Source organism: Lipotes vexillifer, unplaced genomic scaffold, assembly GCF_000442215.2.
Source record: "Lipotes vexillifer unplaced genomic scaffold, Lipotes_vexillifer_v1.1 scaffold2569, whole genome shotgun sequence".
Lineage (NCBI taxonomy): Eukaryota > Metazoa > Chordata > Mammalia > Artiodactyla > Lipotidae > Lipotes > Lipotes vexillifer.
In genome coordinates, this window is record NW_006796478.1 from 54,931 (window position 1) to 81,289 (window position 26,359).

A 26,359-nucleotide genomic window follows, 5' to 3' on the forward strand; every position below is an offset into this window, starting at 1 on the left:
CACAACTTGTTTTTTTTAATCTCTAATTAAAACAAAAACAAAAACAAAAACAAAAAAAACAAAAAAAAAACACAAATTCCTCACTACTTCTTTCATTGGTAGAAGCCAAAGGCAGAATATATCTTTTGACATGTTAAAAACTGTTGCTATTAATATCTTCATTTTAAAATGATGTATTTGGAATCTTTGAAAAAAGAGTGGGTTCTGTGCTAGTGTTATATTCAAATGATTGTAAGCTACTTTTGACTGTGGGGTTTATAAGATTTCTAATTCTATATTACAAAAAAAATTACCTTCTGCTGATGAAGTAGAATATAAAAGTTGAAGTGGGGGCTTCCCTGGTGGCGCAGTGGTTGAGAGTCCGCCTGCCGATGCAGGGGACACGGGTTCGTGCCCTGGTTTGGGAAGATCCCACATGCTGAAGAGCGGCTGGGTCCGTGAGCCATGGCCGCTGAGCCTGGGCATCCGGAGCCTGTGCTCCACAACGGGAGAGGCCACAACAATGAGAGGCCCATGTACCGCAAAAACAAACAAACAAACAAACAAAAAAAAGTTGAAGTGGTTTTGTTTCCTTTAGATAATATTTGATTTGCCTTAATCCTAAAGGGTAAAAAAAAGAGAGAGAGAATTTGAGTCACATATCTACCAAGGACGGTTCTGAGATTTGTTCTATTCTTGAAATTGAAAGGTAAGTAAATTTAATTGAACATAACCATACCTTGAAGCTAAGTACAATTTGAGTTTGAAAAATGGGACTCTTGCCTCTTTCCAGAATGATCAGCTTTAGAGTTCTGCTTTGTTGAATAGCTGATCAAGCACTGGCCATACTAAAACGCAGATGAAGCTTTTACCAAAAAATATTGGATCTATGCATGTTCCAGTGTACCTATTGGATCTATGTATGTTCCAGTGTTCCAGTGTACCTGGAACTTCTTAATGGCTGCTGACATGAACGAGTCTGTGTTTTCCCTATATATTCAGCTAAACCAAAAGGACAATGAATCAAAGTTATGGATGTAGGTTTGTAGGAACAAATAAAACAATAACTAATCGCTTATGTAAGGTTTCAACATTGCTGAAAATGGTGTACTTAGTACATTGCCCTTCTTTGACCCAGACTTCTGACTACATTGCAGTACACTAAGAATCTAAGTCAAATCACTTTTTATTATTTAATAGCCACACTGAGTTCATTAAATCGTTGTTTCTAAAATTTTGATTTATTATTATTAATAGTGTTTTCTGCTCTGTGAAACCAGCTTCAATCATGGACAGCACTGAAGGTTAGGCTGAGGCTAGACACAAAATAAAAGCCAAAAAGAATGTTCATTAACTTCTTGCTGAATCTTCCATATGCTGGGTACTTAAATTTTGTATGCATCACATATTTGGATCATATCAATATCTAAGTCAATATTCTGAATATTTTTTTTACTCTCTAAATATTCTTCAAGAAGACATATGTGTGTATATGTGTGTGTATGGGTGTGTGGTTACATGAATGCCATTTCTCAGAATATTTTCCTTCTTATACCTGGTTATGGGAAAGTCATAACTTTGCATAGAGCCTTATCTTAGGGATAATTTCCTCTTCAATTTCCCCTTCAAATCTGTGTATATACAGATTTATCATAGAAAGAATTTACGATGATAGGTCTTTAGTAATTTCTGCAAGACCTACATCTGCACAAAGGTTATTTGGAATTTATAAATTCTATTAAGAAAACCATTGGGTAAAAATGTTATAACTGTTTGTATTTCCTCTAATTTAGCAGCTACCACATTGTATAAGGTCTGTCTGTGGAAAATTCTTCTCTTGGAAATAAGTAAATTGATTTCAGAGTTATATTTTTTCTGTAAATATCAACCAAGGCTTACAAAATGTGCTGAGACACATTAGCGATTCCATAGTGGAATCCATATGGAATCACATATTCCATAGCTGATTATCTGTGGCTAGAGAGGGTTCAGAGTATGTGCAAACTCTTTACCCACTAAAGTCTTTGAGAATTAGCTTTTCATACTGATAAACTGAAGTTTTTAAAGCAAGGTATTGAATGTTAAATGACTTCAGTCCATTGGCAGAACATTTATATATCATTATTGGTTTTTTGACCCAAAGTAGCACATTAAAAAATATGAGACCCAGTCCATACTTATAATAATGATATAATTGCCTCATTTCAGAATTTATATAAAAATAATATTTGGAATGCTTTCCTTAACAAAATTCTAAAATAAATCAATATAGGAACATATTATTTCAATACTAAAGAAGCTCCATTTTGCTTCTATATGAGATTTAATATCAGGGGCTTAGAAGCAATCCATTATCATTAAAATGTGTAATTAAAATCAGATGGATCTGGGGTGTTTTTTCCACAAAATCAGGGAAATGTTTCTCTACTCAAAACCATGCAGGGGACTTTGGCTTTTACGTTTAAGTGGTTTGTACATGTATTCTCCTCTTTCAAGCCTTTACCTGTAAAGTTGCCAGATGAATATTAAAACAAAACAAAAAAATCTGTGAATAGTTTATCAAAAATCTATATCCAAAAACCTATGGGACATCCAAAACCTGGTTTTCCTAGTCCTCTTTGCATAAGAAAGTCAAAGCACCAGCATCCACAGTCGTTCTTCAAAGGTGGACCCTTCTGTCAGGGTGAATGTAGTCCAGCATTTGCATAATCAGAGTATGGATCTCCAGAGGTTGTTCCCCAAAGCCCCTGAGTGTCTCTTTTGATTTAGCTTTATACTGGACTGCATACTATTATGATATAAAAAATGATAAAGCAGCATCTGGAAAGCTAAAATGTTGTAAAAAACTTAAATTACATTTTATTCCTCAGGTTTCAAACACAAATTGAGAAATATTCAAATTAAATTTACTTACTTCCCATATCTCAAAATTGAAAAATAATAGCACAGGGCAGTTATGAACAGAGGCAAAATTCAAAATTTTGCACATCAGTAGAATCAGACAGAAAATGACATATAACTTTTGAAGACTCTATAATATATTTAAAGAGCAAAGGCAAAACTTCCCCTTAAAATAAATCTTAATTTGAGGGTTTCAAAATTACAATTAATCTAAAATACATAAATGTGGTCATTTTTGGAGACTAGGATCATTATTCTATGAATTTTTTATTTCACGACCAATATCAACAACAGCAAATTGTTATCTAAGCAATTTAGGGAGAAAACCCCAAGAAATTCTGAAAAAAATTAGCCTATTTGGGAAAATGTCAAAAGAATTAAAATTTTCCTATTATCTTTCCAGTTAGCAGTTACTTCACTGTTGAAGGTTTCATGAAATTCTCCCATGGTAATATAGTATTTTATTCAAAATGTATGTAACTTTATAATTATGAACTAATGGAATTAGAAAATGATAGTGTCTGCCAGCCTTTACATAACAGAACACTTTGCAGTTGGCAAAACATTTTTACAGATGCTTATTGATCTTCACATAACCCTGTAAATTAAGCAGGGAAGTCTTTGCCATCTCTATTTTGTAGTTTGGGACTCTGACTTTAAGAGACGTGTCTGAGAATAATAAGTGGGAAACTCCTATTTTTTTGCTCCAAGCCCTACACGTTTTCTGTGGGTCTCAAACATAAAGGGCTAATCAATCAGTGAGATGGGGAAAGTCTGAGCTTCTGTGAGGAATAAAGACAAGTCAATCATAAGTTTACGAAGTTTATGTAAGTTGGAGGATAGTCTTTTCAGACTACATAGTTATCATATGAGGTTCATTTTTTTTAATGACTACCATGTTAAAAATAAGCAAATTAGACAAGTATAAACCAATCATCAAATATTTGACAACCAATTTTAGGTACAGGAATGATCAGAATTGCTGACGTAAATGCACTAAAACAAATGGGGGAAAAAAAGTATAGAGTTCCTCAATGTTTTGTACAGGATAAGGTTTGTAGGTTTTCTTGTTTTTTTTTGTTTTTTTTTTTTAATTACATCTTTCCCTGACATGGATGATCTGAGTATATCTTAAAACATTCATTCTATCCACTTAAAAAAGGGGGTTCTCCTGTTAAAATAAAGGGGGACAGGCAGGACAGAGACAGTAGTCTCCGTGATTCAGAGCAGTGCACAACTGGTGCACAGAAGTTGCATACATCATAGTGCAAGCAGCAAATCCCCATGCTCCATCAATTTCATATGGAGAAAAGAAGTGGGGAGGGCAAAGGAAAATGGTACATACAAGTCCATGACAGAGTGGCCTGGTATATTGGAAATACCGCGTGTCATTTCAACACAAGACAAAGCTAATGAGATGTGTCACAAAAACAGGGTGTGGGTCTCAAGAGTCCACCCAAAATAGTGGAAAAAGAGGTTGTGACTAACTTCACCAGTTTCATTTTACAGTGTACCACCCCTAGAAATCAGAGTCATAAGTGATTTGGAAACTTTTTGTTCAGTTTTGCTTTTGAAAAGAAATCACAAAATATTGAAACAAATATCATTGTTTGGCTTAATTCAGGTATTCTTCATTAAACAGTACACAGACTTTATTGAGCAATTGAAAATATACACAAGGAACAATCAATAGCTTTTTCTCTGTATTTTTTTTTTTAATTTGACTTTCTTCCGATTAAATAACCCAGTTTCGATCATGAAAAGGGCACTTGTTTCTACAGTAGCTGTGCTCTGCTTGCTCAGTTCCTAGTACTGTTAATCCAAGCTTCTTCCTTGCCATTGCTGGGGTTATATCTCCACTTGCTCAGGAAGCAAATTCTAGAAGGTTGCAAGAATTGACCCCCTAAGTTGTTCTTTCAGATTCTATTTCTCCATAGAGTTCAGCTAACTTTTTAAACTCGGGTCCCCAGTCTCCAAGGTACTGATAATCCTGGTCTGATTGTGTGGTTGCTGAATCCAGCGAGCTGATGGACCCAGCTTCTGATCTCTGACCCTCATAGGCGTAAGTCTGCAGAGAGTCATAAGGCGGGACGCTGGGGTCTAGGTCGGCTTCAGCCAGTCTTTGCTTAATAAACTCCTGAACATCTATACTTTCCAGGGTGGAAAACATCTGGTGCCTGGGGGTGAGTTTCACTTCAGGTCTGATATCTCTCCGGTGCTTGAGCTCCTCTGCAGCAGACGGATTCCTCAAGGCTGTGATGTCAAAGGCCTCGGTGTCTTCCTCACCACCACCCTCGTCATCATAGGTGACCACGTTCTCCCGCACGTCCTCCTCTGAAATGATCAGGGGCTCTTTTTTGCTGCGTCTCAGGGTGATGAAAAGTACTACAATTGCTAAGGAAAAATGGAAAGAGGATGAAGGGTTAGAAAAAGAAGAAGGACATTCTTGGAGATTGGACATCAGCAATTCCCAGCCACTATCATCAGCTACATTCCACTTAGGCTTACGTTGTAACACAGCCCTGATCTCTGCACTCTGTGAATACCACGTCAAGAGTTTTTAACATCTTGAAGAATGTAGAAAATGACTATCTATCTCTACAAAACATTGGGACTCACTGATCTTCTGGAGAACTCTGTGATATTCTCATTTGCCAGGTTATGGCTTCAGGATTTGTGACTGGTGATGAAGTCTAATCATTCAGTCAGGGAAACAGATGATGGAAAAGCAATATGAAATTTTGACTGGAAAAATAATTCTGTGTGGGAGTCAATCTATAGATACTTCTTCTAAGGAGTACACTAGAGGCAGGATATTTTAAGTTTTTGTAAAATAGGAAAAAGGAGCCCCTATCTTTAACTCTTTCCTTTTGATGCTTCGTAGAAAATCAAAGCAGGAATATTTTACATGGTACATCTTGTTTGTTCATTATCCTTTAGAATAATATTATCAGACATTAATTATTGCACTTATCTATCAAGCTGCAAAAGATGTTATTTTTTTAAATTAATTAATTTATTTTTGCTGTGTTGGGTCTTGGTTTCTGTGCGAGGGCTCTCCCTAGTTGTGGCAAACGGGGGCCACTCTTCATCGCGGTGCGCGGGCCTCTCACTATCGCGGCCTCTCTTATTGCAGAGCACAGGCTCCAGACGCGCAGGCTCAGTAGTTGTGGCTCACGGGCCTAGTTGCTCTGCGGCATGTGGGATCCTCCCAGACCAGGGCTCGAGCCCGTGGCCCCTGCATTAGACTCTCAACCACTGTGCCACCAAGGAAGCCCCCAAGATGTTATTTTATTTGTACATAATTTATGTTTCATAAGAATTTTTTTGTTTACACAATGCTCTTTACATAACTTTTTAACTTAATCCTCAAAGCAGAGCTGGGGATTTCCTCATTTTTAAAATGAGGAAACTGAGACTCAGGAGAAATTACATGAGTAAATACCATGTAACCGTAAGACCACACAAATGGCAGGTGGAAAACCTTGGGCTGTAGTTTATGACTTTTCACACCAAAGATGATGATGTTTCCATTACCATATTAGACTTCATTATTTTAAAAATATACAACAAGGAACTGAGTGACCTGTTGGCCGTGTGTCTTAGGGCAACTTAGCCAAAAGCAGTGAATAGGTTCTTATTATCAATAATGTTGTAGCCGTTGAATAAATCAATAGAAATAGGTCTTGGGTATTTTGCATTGGTGGTTTTTCAATAGTTTCAGATTACTCTATTTGATGGTATTAAACCATTACTAAATAGAAAGATATTTCTACTTTATGTCATTAAGCCCAATACCCTTTACCTCATCTCTACAGACTGTTTGCTTCTTGGTTAGCTGATAATTTAGGCTTTATGATAACAATTATAAGGTTCACTAGTATTTAAAACATTCCTTATAATATAATAATCAGAGAGGTATATTCAAATGGAACGTAGGGTTGTTAGATTTAGCAAATAATGCAGGACACTTAATTAAGTGTAAATTTGATATGAATAACAACAGAAAAAATATATATATTATATATGTATAATAGATGAAACACAACAAAAATACATTTATAATATATGTATCCATACATATTACATACTATATATAATATGTGTACGTATACACATACATATATATGTGTAATATAAAATTAAGTATGTCTCATGCAATGTGCAAATATTTTATGAACACATTAAGTATGTATATTAGATATTTGTCCCAATATTATGCATAGGACATATTTATGCTATACATATTATAGCATAAGTGTATATATATATATCTCAAAAGTATATTATAGCTTATACATATATATAGCTTAAGTATGTCCCATGTAATATATCTGCAGGTGTATGTGTATACATACACACATACAGAAACTCCTACAGATATATATTTTTTATACAAAACTCACATTTCTATACTGTATTTTGTCTATTTATTTATTTATGTCTGTAAACTGTATTTTACCTGGAAATACTGATTATATGTAAGCTTTAACAAATGGTGAGAAAGCAAGCGAACACCGGGTTACCTATTCTCTGGTAAAGAACATAGATGACACCCTCGAATCCACCCTTTTACCCTTCCCCTCTAAAAAATAACTTCTATTCTTTTTTTCTTATTGTTTCCTTGCTTCTCTTTATAGTTTAACCCTTTTTATGTATACCCATAAATAATACAGATAAGCTTTGCCTGTATTTGAACTAGATATCATAGTGTATATGTGATTTTAAGACTTGAAAATGTAGAGAGAAAGAGGAATAGATATTCAAGCCAGAAGTGCAAAGGATAATTATGAGAGGGAAATCTACCATATGTGGAAAGAGGTGGTCACAGTGTACTGGGAAGAAGCTAATTTTGCATGCAAGAGGCAAGTGGGAACCTGTGGGAATAAAGGAAAAAGAGACAAAACACCTTTAGGGAGGGTCAGGGAATCATCTGGAAAAGTATGGAATAAGAGGATACTGCCTAAGTAATGGGGAAATGCAATGGAGAGATTATAGTAGACATGGGGAATTAGTGAGTCACTGTGTTGGAAAGGGAGTGATTACAGAAAAAGCAGAAAATGAAATGCTGTTGCTGCATGTGGCTCTGCTTCATAAATGCTCTGCTACAGAATACAGTAGTTTCCCATTCAGGTTGCTTATACTTTCTTTTTGGGAAAAAGAAACAAACAAACAACAACAAAGAAACATTTCACTGAATGCCATCAATATGCATTTAATACCTCACTGTTTATTTTAGTGTAAATCCAGCCTACAGCTTTCTAATTCAGTGGCCCAAGCAGTAACCTCAAATAATGCACTCCATTCTACCTAGAGGTTTATATTTATCATCCACTATATATTTCTGCTCATCTTTATGATTAACTGAGGAGGCTGTTCTAGATCAAAACATCTATTTCTACAGACTGCCTAATTTATTATAGTAAAATTTCTTACTTTTGTTGAAATGGCTGGTAGTTAATGCCAAGGAACTTTATGTGCATGTATAACAGGAAGAATGTGATCAATACTATTATCGAAGTATGGAGGTAATTTACATCCTTCACCAATATCAGTATCATATTTGCCTAATGAAACATAGTGGATAATGCTGGGTTTATTTTTATGATAGCTTCTATTTGCTTATTTCCCCAAATTTAAGAAAATATTCCTGATATATATGTGTTGATTCAAAATATAGATACTAGGCAAGTTTGAATTTAGAGTTTTACATCTTTCTCTTTTTCTAGACAGAGAGTTACTTGCCAGTGACAAATGATTCCTAGATTTGTTACATAACTATTTATTATAAAGATCAATTTATAAATAGCCGTACAATCTGGGACACTTTTTAAGGGTGGAAGGGGATTTCGTTTATAATTACATCAGGACATCAGGACAAATACAGACATATGATCCCTTTAGTCAAAGGCAAATTCAAATCAATTCAGAGAAGAATGTGGAAGCATGAATGAGAAGGTACACTCCTAATGAATTTCTTTACAATCATGTTTGTTCAGTAGGGGTTTCTGGAGCAAATGGCACACAGCAGATACTCTGTAAACAATTCTTATGTGGATGAACAAAAGAATAACCTCTGTGAGAGTGATAATGTGGCACTGGGTTAAGTGAATCTTCATAGTAATAGTCTCACTAGGAAAATAATTTTTAAATATTTTAAAAAATCAACTTACTGCTCCTAATAATACCAAACACCTAATTTTGCTTGATAATATTTTTTAAAGTTTGAAAAACAAACTAAATGTTTCCCCCAAAATCCCAAGGCCAAATTTATTTGAAGGGAATAAATGAAGATAATAATCATACATATTAAATTTGAGAGTTAAATCCCTATTTACGAACTGGCAGGCAAATAAGCATATTCAAATGAGTATCCCATAGTATATCAAACCATACATGTATAACAGGCTATAACAGGCTTTCAGTGGTTCATCTGGGAAAATATAATATGATAGAGCCATGGTGGTATTAGAAAAAAAAATAGAGAGAGAGAGAGAAAGAGAGGTACAGAGCTTGTCCTTTGTTCAAAATTATATTATAAATGATCTCTGGTATTTTCAAGTTTGATTACATAGTCTGGAATAAAATGAATTAATTGTAGTATTTTTGAGATGTCTTTATTCTAATGAATATTTTATTCTTGGTTAGTATATGTATTTTTCTTCTCTTTATGTCTTGCCAGGATTTTAAACCCAAGTGCTTCTTTTTATATAAGAAAATTATAATGAATTTATTGTGTCAGTAATTTATTCTATTCATAAAGGAATGCAAATTTGTGGAAAGTTTTCTCTTTGTTTTCTCCTATATTATATTTACTTACTTATATTATCATTCCAGTGCTTAGAGTACTAAGGAACTTTGAGTTTTCATAACTAAAACTGACATACAACTCGCATTTCAATACATTATGTACTGACTCCTAACATACTCCCCCAAACTACTTTTCATAGCAGATTTATTTACCCCTAAATATCACTTGATTCTTTTTTTATACCATCATATGTGAGTACTAAACTTGGTAGAATTAGGTGGCCCAAGTCAGGGAGATGATTTTGATTAGCTTCTGTAGCCATAATTGGTAATGACACTTCTCATTGAAACAATTTTTCAAACTCAGGGGAGCCCACAAGGTCATTTAAAATAGTTTTCATGGCAAACAGGTTGGCAGTTATCTTCTCATCAATTCCACCTCCTCTCCTAGTTCCTCACTCTCCTCCCACCACACCCACCTTGATCCCCATTTATGATGAAATTTACATCCAAGAATAGGAGCAAACTATGTGGTGGATTCATCTAGGTCAGCAGATAATATGGGATGCATGGACTACAAAGGTAGCCTTCCAGAGGTCTGATGCAGATCCTGATTCAATGGTCTCTTGCACTGGTTCACTCTGCCAACAGTTCTGGTCCCTCTGACAAGTAATAGGGTGGGTTGGGAAAGAAATGTCAGATCCCTGGAAGGGAAACAGGACTCTGACAATCCCCTCCTCTGGCAGCAAACTCTGATTGCATCATGATGGCTCACTCTAAATTCTTATCTATCCATTCCTTGAAATGGATCTGAAAAGGTAATCCTGACAAAACATAACTCAACTCACAAGGTTTACATTTACCATTTAAAGTTAGGCCCTTTGGTTTTCAAGCACCCCATCTTCTGGTAATCAATATATACATAGATGGAGTCTGACCAAACTGTAAAATATTGAATCATATTTAACCTATAATAAAACATAAATAAGCACCACAAAAGTTTACAGATGACTCTAAAGTCATTCTAATTGAAACTTTATTTCCATAGATTCAGAAGTAGAAGTAAGAGACTTCATGGGTCCTGAGATCACACAGTTAATTAGTGGCAAAACGGGGGCTGAGTTTCCACAATCACAGTCATGTTCACAAACAGCTACTAAGTAAAACATTTTTCAGTATTAAAAGATTAACTTAACTTCATGATTTATTTAGCTGTTGAGGTTGAATGCTATTTCAGAATTACAAGTTCTAAAAGTATTGCTATCTCTGATGTTGTTGATATTTTCCTTGAAACCTATGACCTCACACATTAACCAACATTATTTCAAAACTGCAAATGACTCCACCTAAGTCTGTGGGTCAGATATTTTCTGAATAATGATATAAACCCTTAAAATGCCATGAAAAATATAAATTACACTATAAATAGTGATTGTTTAAATCTAAGCTTAAGAAATTCTGCAACCTTTGGATAAAACTGTAAAGACACATTTGAGTTTCAATAAAAATTGAAAGAGCAAACATATCAAATAGAAACTTTGTTTCATTAGCCCTGAGGTACAGCATAAAATATAGAAATGTTCTCTTATTTACACCAAAGGGGAAATATTTTCATAAACTCAATTAAAGGGATGTATTGTTTCATGAAATAATAAAATGTTATTTTATATAGGACACCTAAATGTACCTTATATTGACATCTTTCAATTTTAAAGATTTTTAATTTTAGTATGCAAAAATAATTTTATGATGATAAACGAAAACAAAAGCCAAAGGTAACATGCCTCCACCAGTTGAAATATCTTTCAGAATAAGGCCTCTGGAGGAACTTATAGTAATGTCAGAGTGTTTGTTTTTGTTTTTGTTTTTGTTTTAATTGAAGTAAAATTGACTTATGAAAAGTCACTGAGTTCTATTCTTTTCAGTTTCAGTTAGGAACCCTAGAGGGTTCAATGTTTATAGTTGTTTATTCTTTGGGGTTTTGTTCTTGTTTTGTTTTCCTTTTTGGTTTGTGATATTTTGTTTTTCAGTTTCAAAGACATAAAAGGTAATTTGTTAACTTCTAAAGAAAATAGCAATTAAAATATATATAAATAATCAATATATAAATTAATAAAATCAAGAAAGCCTGATTTTCCCAGATACCATCTCTACCACACTTCTGCAAATGACTGTACTGCAGTGAAATAGTTTTTGTTATGGTGAATCAAACCTCCACACTCCAAGTTGCTAAGTGCAATTGATACTTTTTGCTACTCAATTTATTTAACTTTTGGGCAGCTTTGAACACTGTTGAATGCTCTGTCCTCCTTGATAGACTTATTTTCTTTGTCTCAGGATATTATACCTTACTAATTTTGTTCCTTGTTCTGTGATTTTTCCTTTGCTCTCTGCTATCGCATCCTTCTTGATTTAGCAATCACACTGGAGTTTATCACAGCTCAGTCCTAGTCTATCCTCTCTCTCTTTATAGACTCTTGCTGTGGTAACATCAACAAAATGCATTTCTGGTGTCCCCCAACCAAGGGAAGATCAGGGCCCATATTCAGCAAGAGTTGAAAAGTCTTCTTTGATACTGTTCTAACTCAGTCTCATATCCAGTTTATCCAAGATCACTTTTTTTTTTTTTTTTTAATTTTTGGCTACTTTACTTTTAGCCCTTGGAAACTTGTTCCAAGAAAAGACACCATGTCATAAACATTAAATATTTGTTCACTGACCTGAAATAATTAACACTGCAGTTTTCAAATGGAATCTCAGGAACTTCCAATAAGCATTCAGTAAAGATTTTGGTAAATATTTCCATCCTGTGATTTGCAGCCTATTACCCAAGATCACTTTTGATTTCACCTAAGACACCTTGGTACTATCAATCTTTCTTCAGCTCCATTTTAAGTATACTCGTCCAAATTATGCTATATCTGAGTAAGACAAATGTGTCATATTTCTAGTCAGTTTGCCTACCTGCTCTCTTTACCAGCATGAGATCTGTTCTCCACTTCATTCATAATCATCTTTGTTCAACATGCAAATTTTATGATGGGACATGCCTGCTTTCAACTTCTCCTCAAACTCCTAGAACAAAGCCCACCATTTTTGCCATTTTACCCTAACCTGCCTCGACCCTGCCTAAACATCCTTTCTACTCAGTCTTACTCCACCTTGATCTCCACTCCTCTGTATTGGTAATTTGTCTTCTAACCCAGGAACAAAACAAGGGATATTCCTTGCAAAAAATATCTGTGTCTCAAAGTACATAGTTTGTTTGTTTTCCTTATGTATACACAGTAGCAAGAAAATAACAAAAGATAAGGCTCCTAAGAGAAAACTAGAGGGAGAGGACACACTGGAAAAATATATATGTACCCATTTTAAACTATAAAGCAAAGGATTATTTACATCTGCCTTTCCTATAAAAAAATCTGGATTTCCTTTCTTGTTTTGTATAGCAATTCTAAAGAGATTATAGTAATATTAGTTTCAAATGCAGTTGTGATAAGATTCCAACTATTAAAAAGATAACATAAAATTAGAGAAAGTACTTTATTTTCTATTAAAATAAAATGTAATGCAAAAATAAACTAAAAAATGTCAGTTTTAATTTAATAAAATTTGATATCTCTGAGGCAAAAATTATTTTATATTTCGTCCTCTAAAATTCAGCTAAGATTGATGATAAACTCATTTTAGACTGATAGAAATTTCTACAAGAAATTTATTCCTTTTATTTGGTGGTTAGATTCATTGCAGAGTAATGTCACTTATGTTCTTTGAAATAAATTGTAAATGCCCTTTCAATAGGAAATTTAGAATATTTAATATCAATTCTTTCTAAAATAGGTCCTTTCCAAAAAGATTTCTCTTATTGTATCCCTTCTTTTAATATTTCAACTCTTTCATCACATTTGAACCAAATCATTTCCAGATTAACTATGGTATTGAGAAAGTTAATTCAAAGAAACAGTCATGTCTTGTTATCATGTAAAGCACTACTAATTCCAAAGTTTTGTCAAAATGACTCTTTCTCTCTCTCACTCTCTCTCTCTCTCTCTCTCTCTCTCTTTCACTCTCTTTTCTAACGCGCCATTGTAGGGTACACTCAGAATCGTCATCACACATTAAGATTTAGAATGACTTACCTAGGAGAATGACAACACACAGTAGAATAGCGATTAAGGCTCCTGTACTCAAGCCAGCCGAGGACAGGAGGGCTTCTGCATGGCAGGTCCGCACGCGCCCGTCTCTCTCGCACGCACAAACCCTGATGGTGAGGGTACTGCTGCTGCTGAGAGAGGGGATTCCACCGTCAGAGATCATAATGGGGAGGTAATACACATCCTGAATAGTTCGACTAAATCTCCTCCGCCTTGTCAGAATGCTGGCTGTGTTATCTATGACAGACATAAGCAGAATAACATGGACTTAGTAAAGCCGCCATTAAAGATTCACAGTTCCTTTAATGGATAAAATGGGCATGTGCGATTTCTTTTCCGTTTATGAAATGGATAAAGGAACGTGAAGGGGAGAGTATTAACCAGGGACTAAAACTCATTCTTAAATGGAGAAACCTATGTGAAAAGGTAATAGGGCCTGGACTGAAGGGGAGGGGAAATAGTGGATGACAGAGGAGGAAGGAAGCGGTAAGCATTTGGGGCATGGGCATAACAGCCAAAGGATTGAAAAGGATACATGGATACCAGACTTTGGGTTGAGCCAGTGGTTCCTACCACCAATCTGGTGACTCTGAATATAAGTGATAGAAATAGACAGCTATATTTTTAGTGAACTTCGGGTGAAGTTAATGTACAAAAATGTTTAAGAATCATTGGTACAGATAATGTATTTATGGAGACAACAGATCAATTGATAAACTATTTTAAACTTGTGATTTGAAGCACTCTTGTTATAGTGGGCACACCATGGGTAAGTTAATAATGAATAAAATAGTTAATTTCATTTTTTATGTGCTTTTAAAATGCTATGTACTATAGTAAATGATTTCATGAGGTATTTTGATCAGTCCACACAACGCTATAAGGGAGAGGATGTTAAATTCCTTACATTTTAGGGAAAATCATTTTTATTAGGAATAATAATTTTAAAATAAATAACCTCAGTCCCAGAGGATAAATTGCCTCAAGTCACAGAGCTAGTGAAAAATCAAGCTACAGCCCCAATACATTCTAGAACCCTGTTCAAAACCAGGATGTCATAGTGCCTCTTCTCCACCAGTTCACTTCCAATTGGTATTGATGCCTCAGGTGCACATAGGAAATGTTTATCTTAACATTGTTAGTCCCCCTTCCATGTCTGTTAGCTAAAAGAGCCTTTTGGCGAACACTTGGATGTGCTGCTCAGAACCCCTGCATGAAGTGACTTGTTACCCAAACTGTACATTGCCACCTGACCCGAGGTTACACTTTTCTGGAGCAACACATAGCCAATGACTTATTGCTGCAAGGTGATAAATGTCAAGCCATTTCTGCTGAATGCAGAAAATACTGAAGTGCAAGTTTAGCTCCAGAGCTTTCCCATGGGGTCAGCCATGGACACATTCAAATTGCATGGCAGCTCAGTTGCTCACTCTGCCTTTCTTTCTTCCACTCCCACTGTGGTCCACAGATGTCGATCATGAGAGCACACTCCAATAAACATCCTGCCCCCTAAACTCCAATCCAGAGCCTGCTTCCCAGAGCATCCAACCTGTGTCTACACATCTGAGTTAATTACTTTTCACTAAAAAGTCAGTAAATCATTAGACAATTACTTTTAGGGATTCTTTTTCTCCTATCAATTTCTCTTATTCTGAAAACTGGAATTTTTAAAATTATGAGTATGTTTATGATAGTCATGATAAAATACCCTACAGCTATATTCTTTTGGTTGTATATTGCCAAACTAATGCAATAGAAAGATAATAAATATTTCAAATATTCAATATAATGCAGGTAATAAAACATGAATAATACACATTATATACGTAAATTAAAATTATATACATACATATATGCACATACATATGTATAAGTTGTTGAAGATTTGTTATAGAACATAAATAAATAATCTAATAAGTTATTTAAAATATTTTCTCACCTGGAAGAAAAGAAATTTAAAGAAAAGTGTGTCGATTGCCTACTCTGAAGCAGGTTTCAGAATGATGGGGAAAAAAAGAGGAGAAACTGCATCACGTGTGTTTTTAAGAGTAAAGCCATCACAGGTACTCTCCTGGAAACCTGACCTTTGAGTAAGCACATCTATCAGGTGTAGGATGTTGCTTCATGATTAATATAAACTTGCATATATGCACAATTCCTTAGCCTAAAGAAAAGGTTTGAACTTGGGCTCATAGGCAGAAACACATTTGAGAATCTTACTGCCGGTCCTCTGAAGAAGAGATGTGAGACACTGGTCCCTGGTCTCAATAAATATCATAATGTGTGGAATGACATGATAACATGCAGGGCTAGATGGGGACTCTCTTTCATGGCTCTAGCCTCGTGTCCACTTTACGTTCTTAATCTGGAAGTATGTTCTTTTTCAAGATAATTATTGGAAATGCAATCAGAAACATGATGAGAAACAAGAAAGCCTGAATATGTTTCTCGTGCATTTTAAGTTCTCAAATAGAAAGCTCTCACACATGGAGACATGACAATATTCTTTCATTTTTCCAGCTGAAGGTTTGACTTTTGAAAAGAAAAAAGGATTCAGGAAAGAAAGAGCTTCCTACCCAGAAACTCTTAGCACAGCAGAATAATGAACTCTTGACAAGGGATACTGTGTACCTCCCTGGAACTGCAAAAAATGTACTTGGCAGTAGGTTCACTGAACTTGAACAAGAAAACTTTGAAATAAAATGAAAGGGATAAGAAGATATATATATATATATATATATATATATATATATATATGTGTATGTGTGTGTGTGTGTACAGTGTGTGTGTACAAATACACACACACACACATAAATATACATATACATATGAGAACAAACTTTGTCTTGCTGAAACTGAAATATTAGGTGACAAGAAGAACAACAAATCTCTAAACTTGAAATATAATGTTTAAAAAATAAACCAAGTATTACAGAAAGTCTTGCATAACTACTTTAAACTGGATTAAAAAACTAATATAAATTGAATAAAGGGAAACCAGAGCAGGATGTAAAATCTGTGGATGAGAAGAGCTAATTATCAATGTCAAATATAGGACAATCTCTAATAATGTGTACCCAAGTTTGGTTCTTAATTCTAACTGTCAAGAGTTTGGATGAAGACAGAAGATTATAGAACACTTGGAAGCCAAGCTAATATAGCTAACATACTGGATTAAGATTTAAGGAGATTTTGAACAGCTAACACAAAGACCTTAAGCTAACAAGACAGGAACTAAAGACATGTGTTAGACAGTAAACTTTGAAAAGTATCATATGGGAGAGATTTTGAGTAACATCTATTATTTTCAAATACATATACTATCTGAATGCAGCAATGAGGCAATAGATCTAGAACACTCTCGGAAGGATTCAATAATGATATGGAATTTTTATGCAGATCTTTATTGAGAAGACTTCATTGGAATACAGTGCATAAATTTCAGTCTACTATCTTAAAAGTGATACTTTAACCCAGTTTAGAAGACCCTGACTGCAATAAAAGCATTAGAAAAGTATGTCATATGAAGAATCTTTGAAAGAAACAGTGTGAAAATTCTACATGTCTTATATGAATTTAGGGGCCTGAAATGACTTAGAAATTTAAAGAAAAATTTGGGAAACTCTGTTAGTAATTAATGTCTTTCTGAATATAATCAATATTTTCCTGACATTCCCAGCAACTATAACTTTGATGCAATGTGGAAATAGCCTTGAACATGGTTTAGTCTTTCAAAATAGATGACAATGTATTATTTATTTTGTTGCATATCCCATTTTGTTCAGAAAATGATATGGACACATATAGGAGGAAGCAGGGAGACTGGCATGTAGATATACAATAGCTGAATCATGGAGATATTTACAAATATCATTGTGATGACTGTGAAAGAACTGAAATTTTGAGTCGTTTGAAAAACAATAATAACAAAATTTTACTTTTGCAACTATAGGAAGTCCAGGGACTTCATAATTGATAATTTTGGGGGGATCTTTCACACAAAAAATTTACAGCAAAATACAAGGTTGGGTAGATAGATACACTTCCAACTTCTACATTTCTATAGGGACAGAAGGCTACAGAATACAACAGTATAATACAAGTAACACTGTGTTTCTAAAATTCAGATATAATTTTCTTGAACTAGTAGTATGTGCCCTATTATTTCTTTGTTAAATAGTTCAAAAGATCTTGAAAGGTTCTAATCTCTGTGCTACTTTCATAAACTAGTAGAGTTTAAGTTAAAATAAGGCATGCTTTTAAAATACTCCCTTGGGCAAAAACACATCCTACATTAAAGTCCAAAATTACCTTATATCTTGGAAAGTATTAAAACCTAAAAAAAAAGTGGCAGGGTAGGAATAAAGACATAGACATAGAGAATGGGCTTGAGAACATGGGGTGAGGAGGGGGAAGCTGGGGAGAAGTGAGAGAAGCATGGACATATATACGCTACCAAATGTAAAATAGATAGCTAGTGGGAAGCAGCCGCATAGCACAGGGCGATCAGCTTGGTGCTTTGTGACAATCTAGAGGGGTGGGATGGGGAGGGTGGGAGGGAAGCTCAAGAGGGAAGGGATATGGGGATATATGTATATAGAGAGCTGATTCACTTTGTTGTACAACAGAAACTAACACAGCATTGTGAAGCAATTATACTCCAATAAAGTTGTATAAAAATTTTCATTTACAATAGCATAAAAGAGAATAAAATGTTTAATATATTTAACAAAAGAAGCACAAGCCTTGTATACCCAAAACTACACAACTTCATGGAAAGAAATTAAATATCTAAATAAATGAGAAGATATCCCATGTTTATGGGTTGGAAGACTTAATATTGTTAAGATGACAATGTTACCAAAAGTAGATTCAATGTAGTCCCTATCAAAATTCCAATGGCGTTTTTTGCAGAAATGGAAAAAACTCATCCTAAATTCAAATGGAAATTCAATGAATCTCAAATAGTCAAAACAATCCTGAAAAAGAAAAACAAAATCAGAGGACTCGCGCTTCTGATTTCAAAACTGACTACAAAACTATAGTAATCAAGACCTTGTAGTACTGCCATAAAGATAGACATAGAGACCAGTGGAATAGAATTGAGAAATAAACCGTTATGTTTATGGTTAATTGATTTAAAAAAAAATCATGTGTTCTTCAAAACTCTTAAATTATCAGATGCCCATACCCTCCCTGCCATTTCAATGGATTCCTTATTTGATCATGCAGACATAAAGGTAAACTTTGTCTCAAGTATAGCCTAGCAGACTATTAAAGTAATACTTCCAAATCTATCACAATAGCAGAAACATTTGAGATCTTCAGATGTAGTTCTGTAACTAAACTTTTTTTTAAAGCTGAAGAAAAAGCTGGAAGATAGAAACTTAACTTCCACTGAAGAGATAAATATGCATGGCTTCATAGCATTTCATTTTTTTCTGGTCTTCCAGCAGCAATAACATCCATTCATAATTTAACTATCATCAGAGCCCATGCAGGAAATAACAACCTTTTGCTTTCCTGCAAAGTACCTTTCACATAACAGGTACTTGATAAATAATGATTTGAACTACACTCAGCAGGAGCCTGTCTTCTCTTACAGTTTCCTCATTATATTGACATGTATTAAGAAATTAAAACCAAAATGAACTAATCTATCTTGATCTCCTCATGCCTTCTGCTGAAGGTTGATTCTTTTTCTCCTGCTTCCTGACTTCATATTCTTTTAATCCTAGAATTGCCCTAATCTCAATTTTCAACTGATTCTGCAAGTTCATTTAAGTTTGTAAACATTCTCCTGGGCTCACTTGTGTTTCTGCCAAACCACAAACACATGCATCATCCAATATATTATTATGTTCCTATTTGCACCCTGGAATGTCACCCCTTTGACCACCTGCCACACTCCTTGATGCTTTTTAAACCCCAGATAACACAACCATACATTGTCTAAAGACTCTGCTTTCAGATTCATAAACAATGCTGGTAAATAGTTGTAACCATCTTAAGTGACCCCAATAAGTATACAGGGTAACTCTAAGCTCTCAAAGGAGGTTGGTAATCAATTTATTAATAACCATATTTCATCAGATGCCATAGACTAGCTAGCTATTTTAAGCTTATTTTGCCATTTTCTCTTGAGCACTATTCCTCCACTCACAGCGGGAAAACAGCTTTTTCTGAAAAGAAGCTACCATCTATTATCAACATATGAAAACCACATTTGAAAACTGCTCAACCTTCTTTGCTATTAATTATGTCTATCTATGTATACAAGACTCTGTGATGTAAAAAAAGAACATGAATATGTATGAAACAAATATATGAATCTTGCAGAATATCAGCAAATCTGCTCACGAAAAACACATATAAATTTGCATAAGATTGTTAGTTTAGATGAATAGGGTAATAAAGAAGAAAAACAGCTTTTTAAGTAGAAACCTAACCCAAAATAATTCATAAGCATATCACAATAATATAATAATTGCAGAAACTGTAGAAGTACAGAGACTAGCAGTTTACCAAAAAAATAAAATATAAAGTATATGAATTTCAACAGAAACCCTCTACCCAATATTTATCACATACCTTTAATAAATACTACATTTTTAGTAGAAAATGGATGAGTCAAGTACAATAAATTATGGAGTCATGATATTTATAAACACTGAAGGAAACTCTAAAGATTAATCCTTAGAGAGACTGAAAAAGCAAACACATATTCCTGCTCTTAAAATTATTTAAAAATCTGTTTTTAAATAAATTTTACCCCCTTAAGGCAGAGGGTAGAGCTGATGACTCCTCCAGCATTTATGTGATTCTGAGCAAGGAAGGAATTAAGGCAAAAGAGTGTAACCTATGTTTTCACAATAGTAAAGCAAAACAAAGCAGCACAGAATGGCAAAATTGGTCATATTTTTATTGCTTAGAATATGTGTCAGCTATTTGTTTTGTTCTGTTTTCCTTTTCTTTTTTTTTTTGCTGTCACTGTGAGTAGGAATATAAGAAGGTGATAATGTGTGGGCTGACAAACCCATTAGAAAACAAATACATGAAAGTAAAATTAAAAAAGTCAACAGAGATTAAAATCACTAGATAAGGTGTGGGCTGACAAACCTATTAGAAAAAAAATACATGAAAGTTAAAAAAAAGAAAAAAAAGTCAACAGAGGTTAAAATCACTAAGGAGAGAATAAATGCATATTTTTCTATCTAAAGCAAAAGACTCACTAAAACAAACCACTACATTTGCGAGTCACCCTTTCCCATATTGGGGTCATGATGGCTTACAGACTGTTTGCCTTCTCACTAGTCAAGCTTTGAGTCTCTGCCTTCCCAAAAAGGATAGTGTGAGTCTATCAAGTATGACTGGGTAAATGCTAGTAAGTGAAGACTGAGACTTGACTGGGAGGAGAAAGGAGATTCGTAGCTGAACAAAAACAACATGTCTCCTATCTCAGCCTCATCACTGACAGTAGTGACTTGGGGCACAGGTGCTCCCACACCCCCTAGAGGCTGTTTGAGGCATCATTTGCAACTATATTCTCAGGACAGACTGTGTATGTGCTATTTTATTTAGGAATGGGAGAAAAAATGCTAAATGGTTTCTTGAAGCCCTGTGGAAAAAAACAGAATTTTAAATGGTTATAATCTATAGAGACATTAAGCACATTACAATACCAGCTGTGAGTTCTCATTTGAAGGACAAAAATAAATGATGGGAATATCAACTACTAGAGATCTGACAATACCAAAGAAGTACAAAATAAACGTAAAATTTCTTATGATTTCCAATATGTATCAAACTAAAAAACTGCATTTCACTATCAGTGGACTATGAAATCTGAACGAAAATGCCCCAAAAGACATCTTCTTAACAGCTCATAGTCAAATTTGAAAATATCCCTTATCTTAAAATCAATGCAACATAAACTTAGATATTCCTTCACCAAACCCAAACAGCCACAAGGAAAATCAGTATTTTCTGACAATGGTTATTAAGTATTTTGTTAAAAATGATAAAACATAAATAATAAGACCTTCACTTTTAAAAGTAATATTACAAGGAAATAATAAAAAGTAATAAAACCAAGGGAAAAAAATCTTTAAACTTCTGCAACAAGGTGAAAGTGACAGTCTACAGAATCTTCCATTTAATATGATTTAAAATGGTCATTTTTGGTGCAGTTCACTCACTATTTTAAAAAGAATGTGCTATTTGAGCCCATTCATTTTTTTTCTTTTTAAAAATTAATTTTTATTGGAGTATAGTTGATTTGCAATGTTGTGTTAGTGAAACCATTCATTTTTTTTTTTTTTTTTTTTTTTTTTTTTTTCCTTGCGTTATGCGGGCCTCTCACTGTTGTGGCCTCTCCCATTTGCGGAGCACAGGCTCCGGACGCGCAGGCTCAATGGCCATGGCTCACGGGCCCAGCCGCTCCGCGGCATGTGGGATCCTCCCGAAACGGGGCACGAACCCGCGTCTCCTGCATCGGCAGGCGGACTCTCAAGCACTGCGCCACCAGGGAAGCCCAAAACCATTCATTTTTAAAGACTGGAAATGTCTGCAGAAGTGGAAAACATGTATTTAAAGAAGATAACCTAGAGACAAATATGAGCAGTAGATGTTCTTGATAGCAAATTATCAGTTAAATTACGATAAGGATTTTCAATCTGAAAGGCACATGAAATGTGATTTAGAACCCCGAAAATAAACAGAGATACAAACATATACATAGTTAAAAATAATATCTTCTCCTACTAAAATCTGTAAGATTTAAAAATGCACTTGACAGTCGGAATTAAGCCTAGGAATTAGTCTGGCAAATCTCTTTGCATCAAATAAAACCTAGTCCCTCAAGAGGCAGCATAAAGATCATGAAGCAGAACAGACTTGTAGATTAATGTTGATTTTATATTGGTGGATTAGGCTACAATTTTCCATTACAAAATGAATGAACAAAGGTACTGTATGCACAAACCCTCCTGGGGTAAGCCTAGACTCACAGACTTTATGACATTATGGCTTTAGTTCATTTATTATAGATATTTGGTTAAAAAGTTGAAATTATACAATGGATTTCTTTGATGCCAAGATGAAAAGTTTACCTATCACAATTTAAAGAGAAGATGATTGTAGAAAAAACTACATTTTAATCAGAAAACATATCACGCTTTCATTGTTGTTTTAAGGTAATATAATTTTTAAATTCTGTAACATAAAAATTATCAACTGTACTCCAGTTTTTAATTTTAAATAAAATTGTATTACCAGTATACTAGTTAATGATAAAAATAAGGTCATTATCAAAAAAACGTATTTACAATATACGTTTTGTTGTATATGTTGTTAAAAAAATAGAAATCTATCACTTGGCTATTTTTCAAATCAAAATGTTTCTTATTTAATAGGTAAGGGGTCATAACTTTCCAGATAAATATTGAAGATGGTTGCTTGGCAAAAAATTTTCTATCTGCAACAGTTTAGTACTACAGCAAATGAATTAATGGCAGAATATGTTATTTGTTTGGGGGGAGCACAAAATACAGCACAGTGCTTAATATTTAGTGTTTTTAATAGTGAATTAAAATGCTCATGTCTCTGCTCTGCCACATCTCCCTAGCTAGATTCTTAGGACTAATGTTGCATTCTGTCACCTCTATACTGTCTTCCTTCCCCACCTCATTGAAAAGTATTCTCTGATCCACTCTACCTGAGGGAATGGACTCTATCCTGTAAAGTCAAATCATGTTCCACTTCTTTTAATTATAGGACTTTCAGTGATCTCTCTAAAGTAACTCACATTTCACTGCCTTCAATTGCAAGTTACATTTCATTTCATCTTTATTTTCCCAAATAGATGGAGAGTCACTTGAAAGCAGGAGCTATGTGTTTTATTTCCTTGCATCTGGACAGCTTAGATCACTGTCTCATACACAGCAGACAATGCCTTGAAGACTGAATAGCAGGAAAAAAACAATGTTAACTTAAGAGCTGACTACAGAATTTCTTTTAGAGGAAAGCATTCTAAGAAAGGAGAATAAGAATGGTGGTGAATAGCAATACAGTGTGAGGCTGGAGAACACACTGGACAGCCCCATGTAAAATGCCAGGGGAGGGAATAGGGCTGAGTCTGGGTGTGTGTGTGTGTGTGTGTGTGTGTGTGTGTGTGTGTGTGTGTATTTCAGGTCTTTTTTTTCATTTTTAATTCAATACAATATATGAGTATATTCTTACTGAAAATATTCAAAGTGCATTTCATAGATATTTCTTAAGAATTATATATCCTATCATATTATCATTATTGCTTTTCTATGAGAATATATGCTACTCAAATCATTATTTCTGTTTGATATTTAATCATATATTGTTTGTTTTATACTGTCTTTATTTTTTCATAAATTTATTTTTATTTTATTTTATTTTCATCTGTTCGCTATAGCTCCAAATATTTTGTCAATAGAATTTTACTGTAATTGACACATGGTTTTTATATTTTCTGAGGCATTCAGTATTTTAAGATACCCTTCCTTAATTGTCATATGAGTGTCATCTTAAATAGGCAGAGATGTATTTTATTGTAGTTGTTTCTTTGAAATGTCACTAAAACAAGGTCCATGGACTATTAGTTTGAATCTTGCAAATGAGTACTTCAGCACTGATTATTCTCTTTACAATTTAAATTCATTGTCTGGAAATTTGTAAAATGATTTCTTATCTCTCAAGTTAGGGATACTATACATATTTTTGGATCTAAAACCCATATATTCCTTCACTCAAAGTAATTCCTTCAGATATTTCATTATTATTTTTCCATCTATTTATTTATTTAATTCTTAGTTATCTTCATTGTGCCCTTTATAATTTGCAGCACTTTGTGCATGATTTCAACTTCTTTGTATTTTGATCTCTCTTCATTAAAAAAAAAAAATGAAATGGTAGTAATTGCTTCCATATCTCCATTTGACAAAAGAGGAAGCTGAAACACACTGAGAGCAGGAACTTGGCTATGGCCTCACACATAATTAGCAGAGGAACCTGGTTTCAGATTCAAACAACTGGTTTCCTGAGTCGAACTCTGAAACATTCTTCTATGTTGCTTCCTTCTCCTTTTTTTTTTCATTTAACAAATTTTTATCTAAACTTTCCTCTGTGTCTGGCACTCTGGTAGCAGTTAGGAATATAGCAGCAAATAAGTCAGACAAAAATCCTTCTCCTCACAGAGCTTACACTCTAAATGGGAGAGAGGTCACAGTATGATAAGTGCTAGGATTAGGGAGGTGCAGGATATCAAATAACCCCATTTGTCATTTAAAGACGTGGCTCTGCTTTGGCGATCACTGTGGGGTATTGAGTGTTGGGTGTCTGAAGCGCTGGCTCACTTGCGTTTATGGACATTGAATTTTTCCAGTTATGATTTTGCGTATGGATGGAGAAAGTGCTCCCAAGACTTTGGCAAAAAAGGGGGCTTGGTAGATGACAGGGACCAGGAAAGGCAGCTAAACACCACAAGACTCAGAGGGGCAGGGAGGTGCCCAAGGACAACGACTCCACCTCCCAGCTCACCTTGTGAGGCTGTGATGGAGAAAGCGATGTTCTCTCTTGGGCAGTGTTGCCTCCTCTTTGATCTTTCTGGTTACTAATTCAGGTTTTAGCAGTGTCCATTTGAATTTTATCACCTTACCCGAATATTTAAATTGGTAATATTTTCATGCATCAACTCAAAAAGTCTTCCTTAGATATTTAAGTATGTTTTTCTCATTCTAATGTTAAGTACACCCCACTATATGTTAACTGCCTCTGTCCTTCAACCTGCATGACCCTGCAATGTTCTCTGGTCATCCACTCAGGGAGGTTCTTTGAGCTCTGAATCCAAGGGATTCCTCCTATACAGTAAGATTTAATGGGTAGATTTTGGCCAGTACCTAAATATCTTCTTGTGATTCTCAATGCCTCTGTGCTTTGGAGGTGATTTTCAGGATCCATCCATAGGTTAAGTTTATTTAGCTGTACATGTTATCTCAGTAAAGATTTTTTTAAAAAAGAATGAGTTTGACATCAGTTTTTAGGCTACAGATTTCTTCATTCTGCTATCCCTTTCAGACAACTGCCATGCTGTGCTGTTCTTTCCCTGAACTCTGTGCATTCTACTTTTGGTAATAGTTTGTGCTTTGAGCGCATGGTACTTTGAGGAGAAAGATTATAGCAGGGGCATGGAAGAGTAACAGAGAAAACAAAAGCCAGAGAAATAGAGAAAAAGATGGTTGAATTGGTGACATAAAGAGTGACAATGTTGTATACCCCACTCGCATAATATAATCCTCAGAAATATTGGAGAGGATCTTGGTTTTGTTCAGTACATAGGATGGGATTCTGAACTAATTTTAATTAAAATTTTAAGAAAAAATATCTGTAGCATATACATGAACAACCAGGCAGCCAGCATCTTAATGATAATTAGATTGTTAATGAACTATGCCCTTTCTTCCAAGCCCAGTTTATATCCCAACTATTTAATGAAACTTGCCAAATGGTTCTTGCAGTATAAAACATACTATGGATAAAACAGTAGT

The 26,359-nt window shown here is 34.6% G+C and overlaps 1 protein-coding gene across 1 annotated transcript in view; it reads right to left on the reverse strand.

Annotated features, from left to right (window-relative positions):
• Positions 1–4,507: 4,507 nt before the first annotated feature.
• The window catches only part of LOC103080740 (cadherin-18-like), a 53,776-nt gene continuing 31,924 nt past the window's right edge, over positions 4,508–26,359 (reverse strand). Inside the window, exons 4-5 of the mRNA XM_007468629.1 lie at positions 13,770–14,021; positions 4,508–5,274 (exon numbers count right to left, since the gene is read on the reverse strand). Coding sequence (XP_007468691.1) covers positions 4,784–5,274; positions 13,770–14,021 — 743 coding nt within the window. The 3' untranslated portion in view covers positions 4,508–4,783. The remainder of the gene's footprint in view (positions 5,275–13,769; positions 14,022–26,359) is intronic.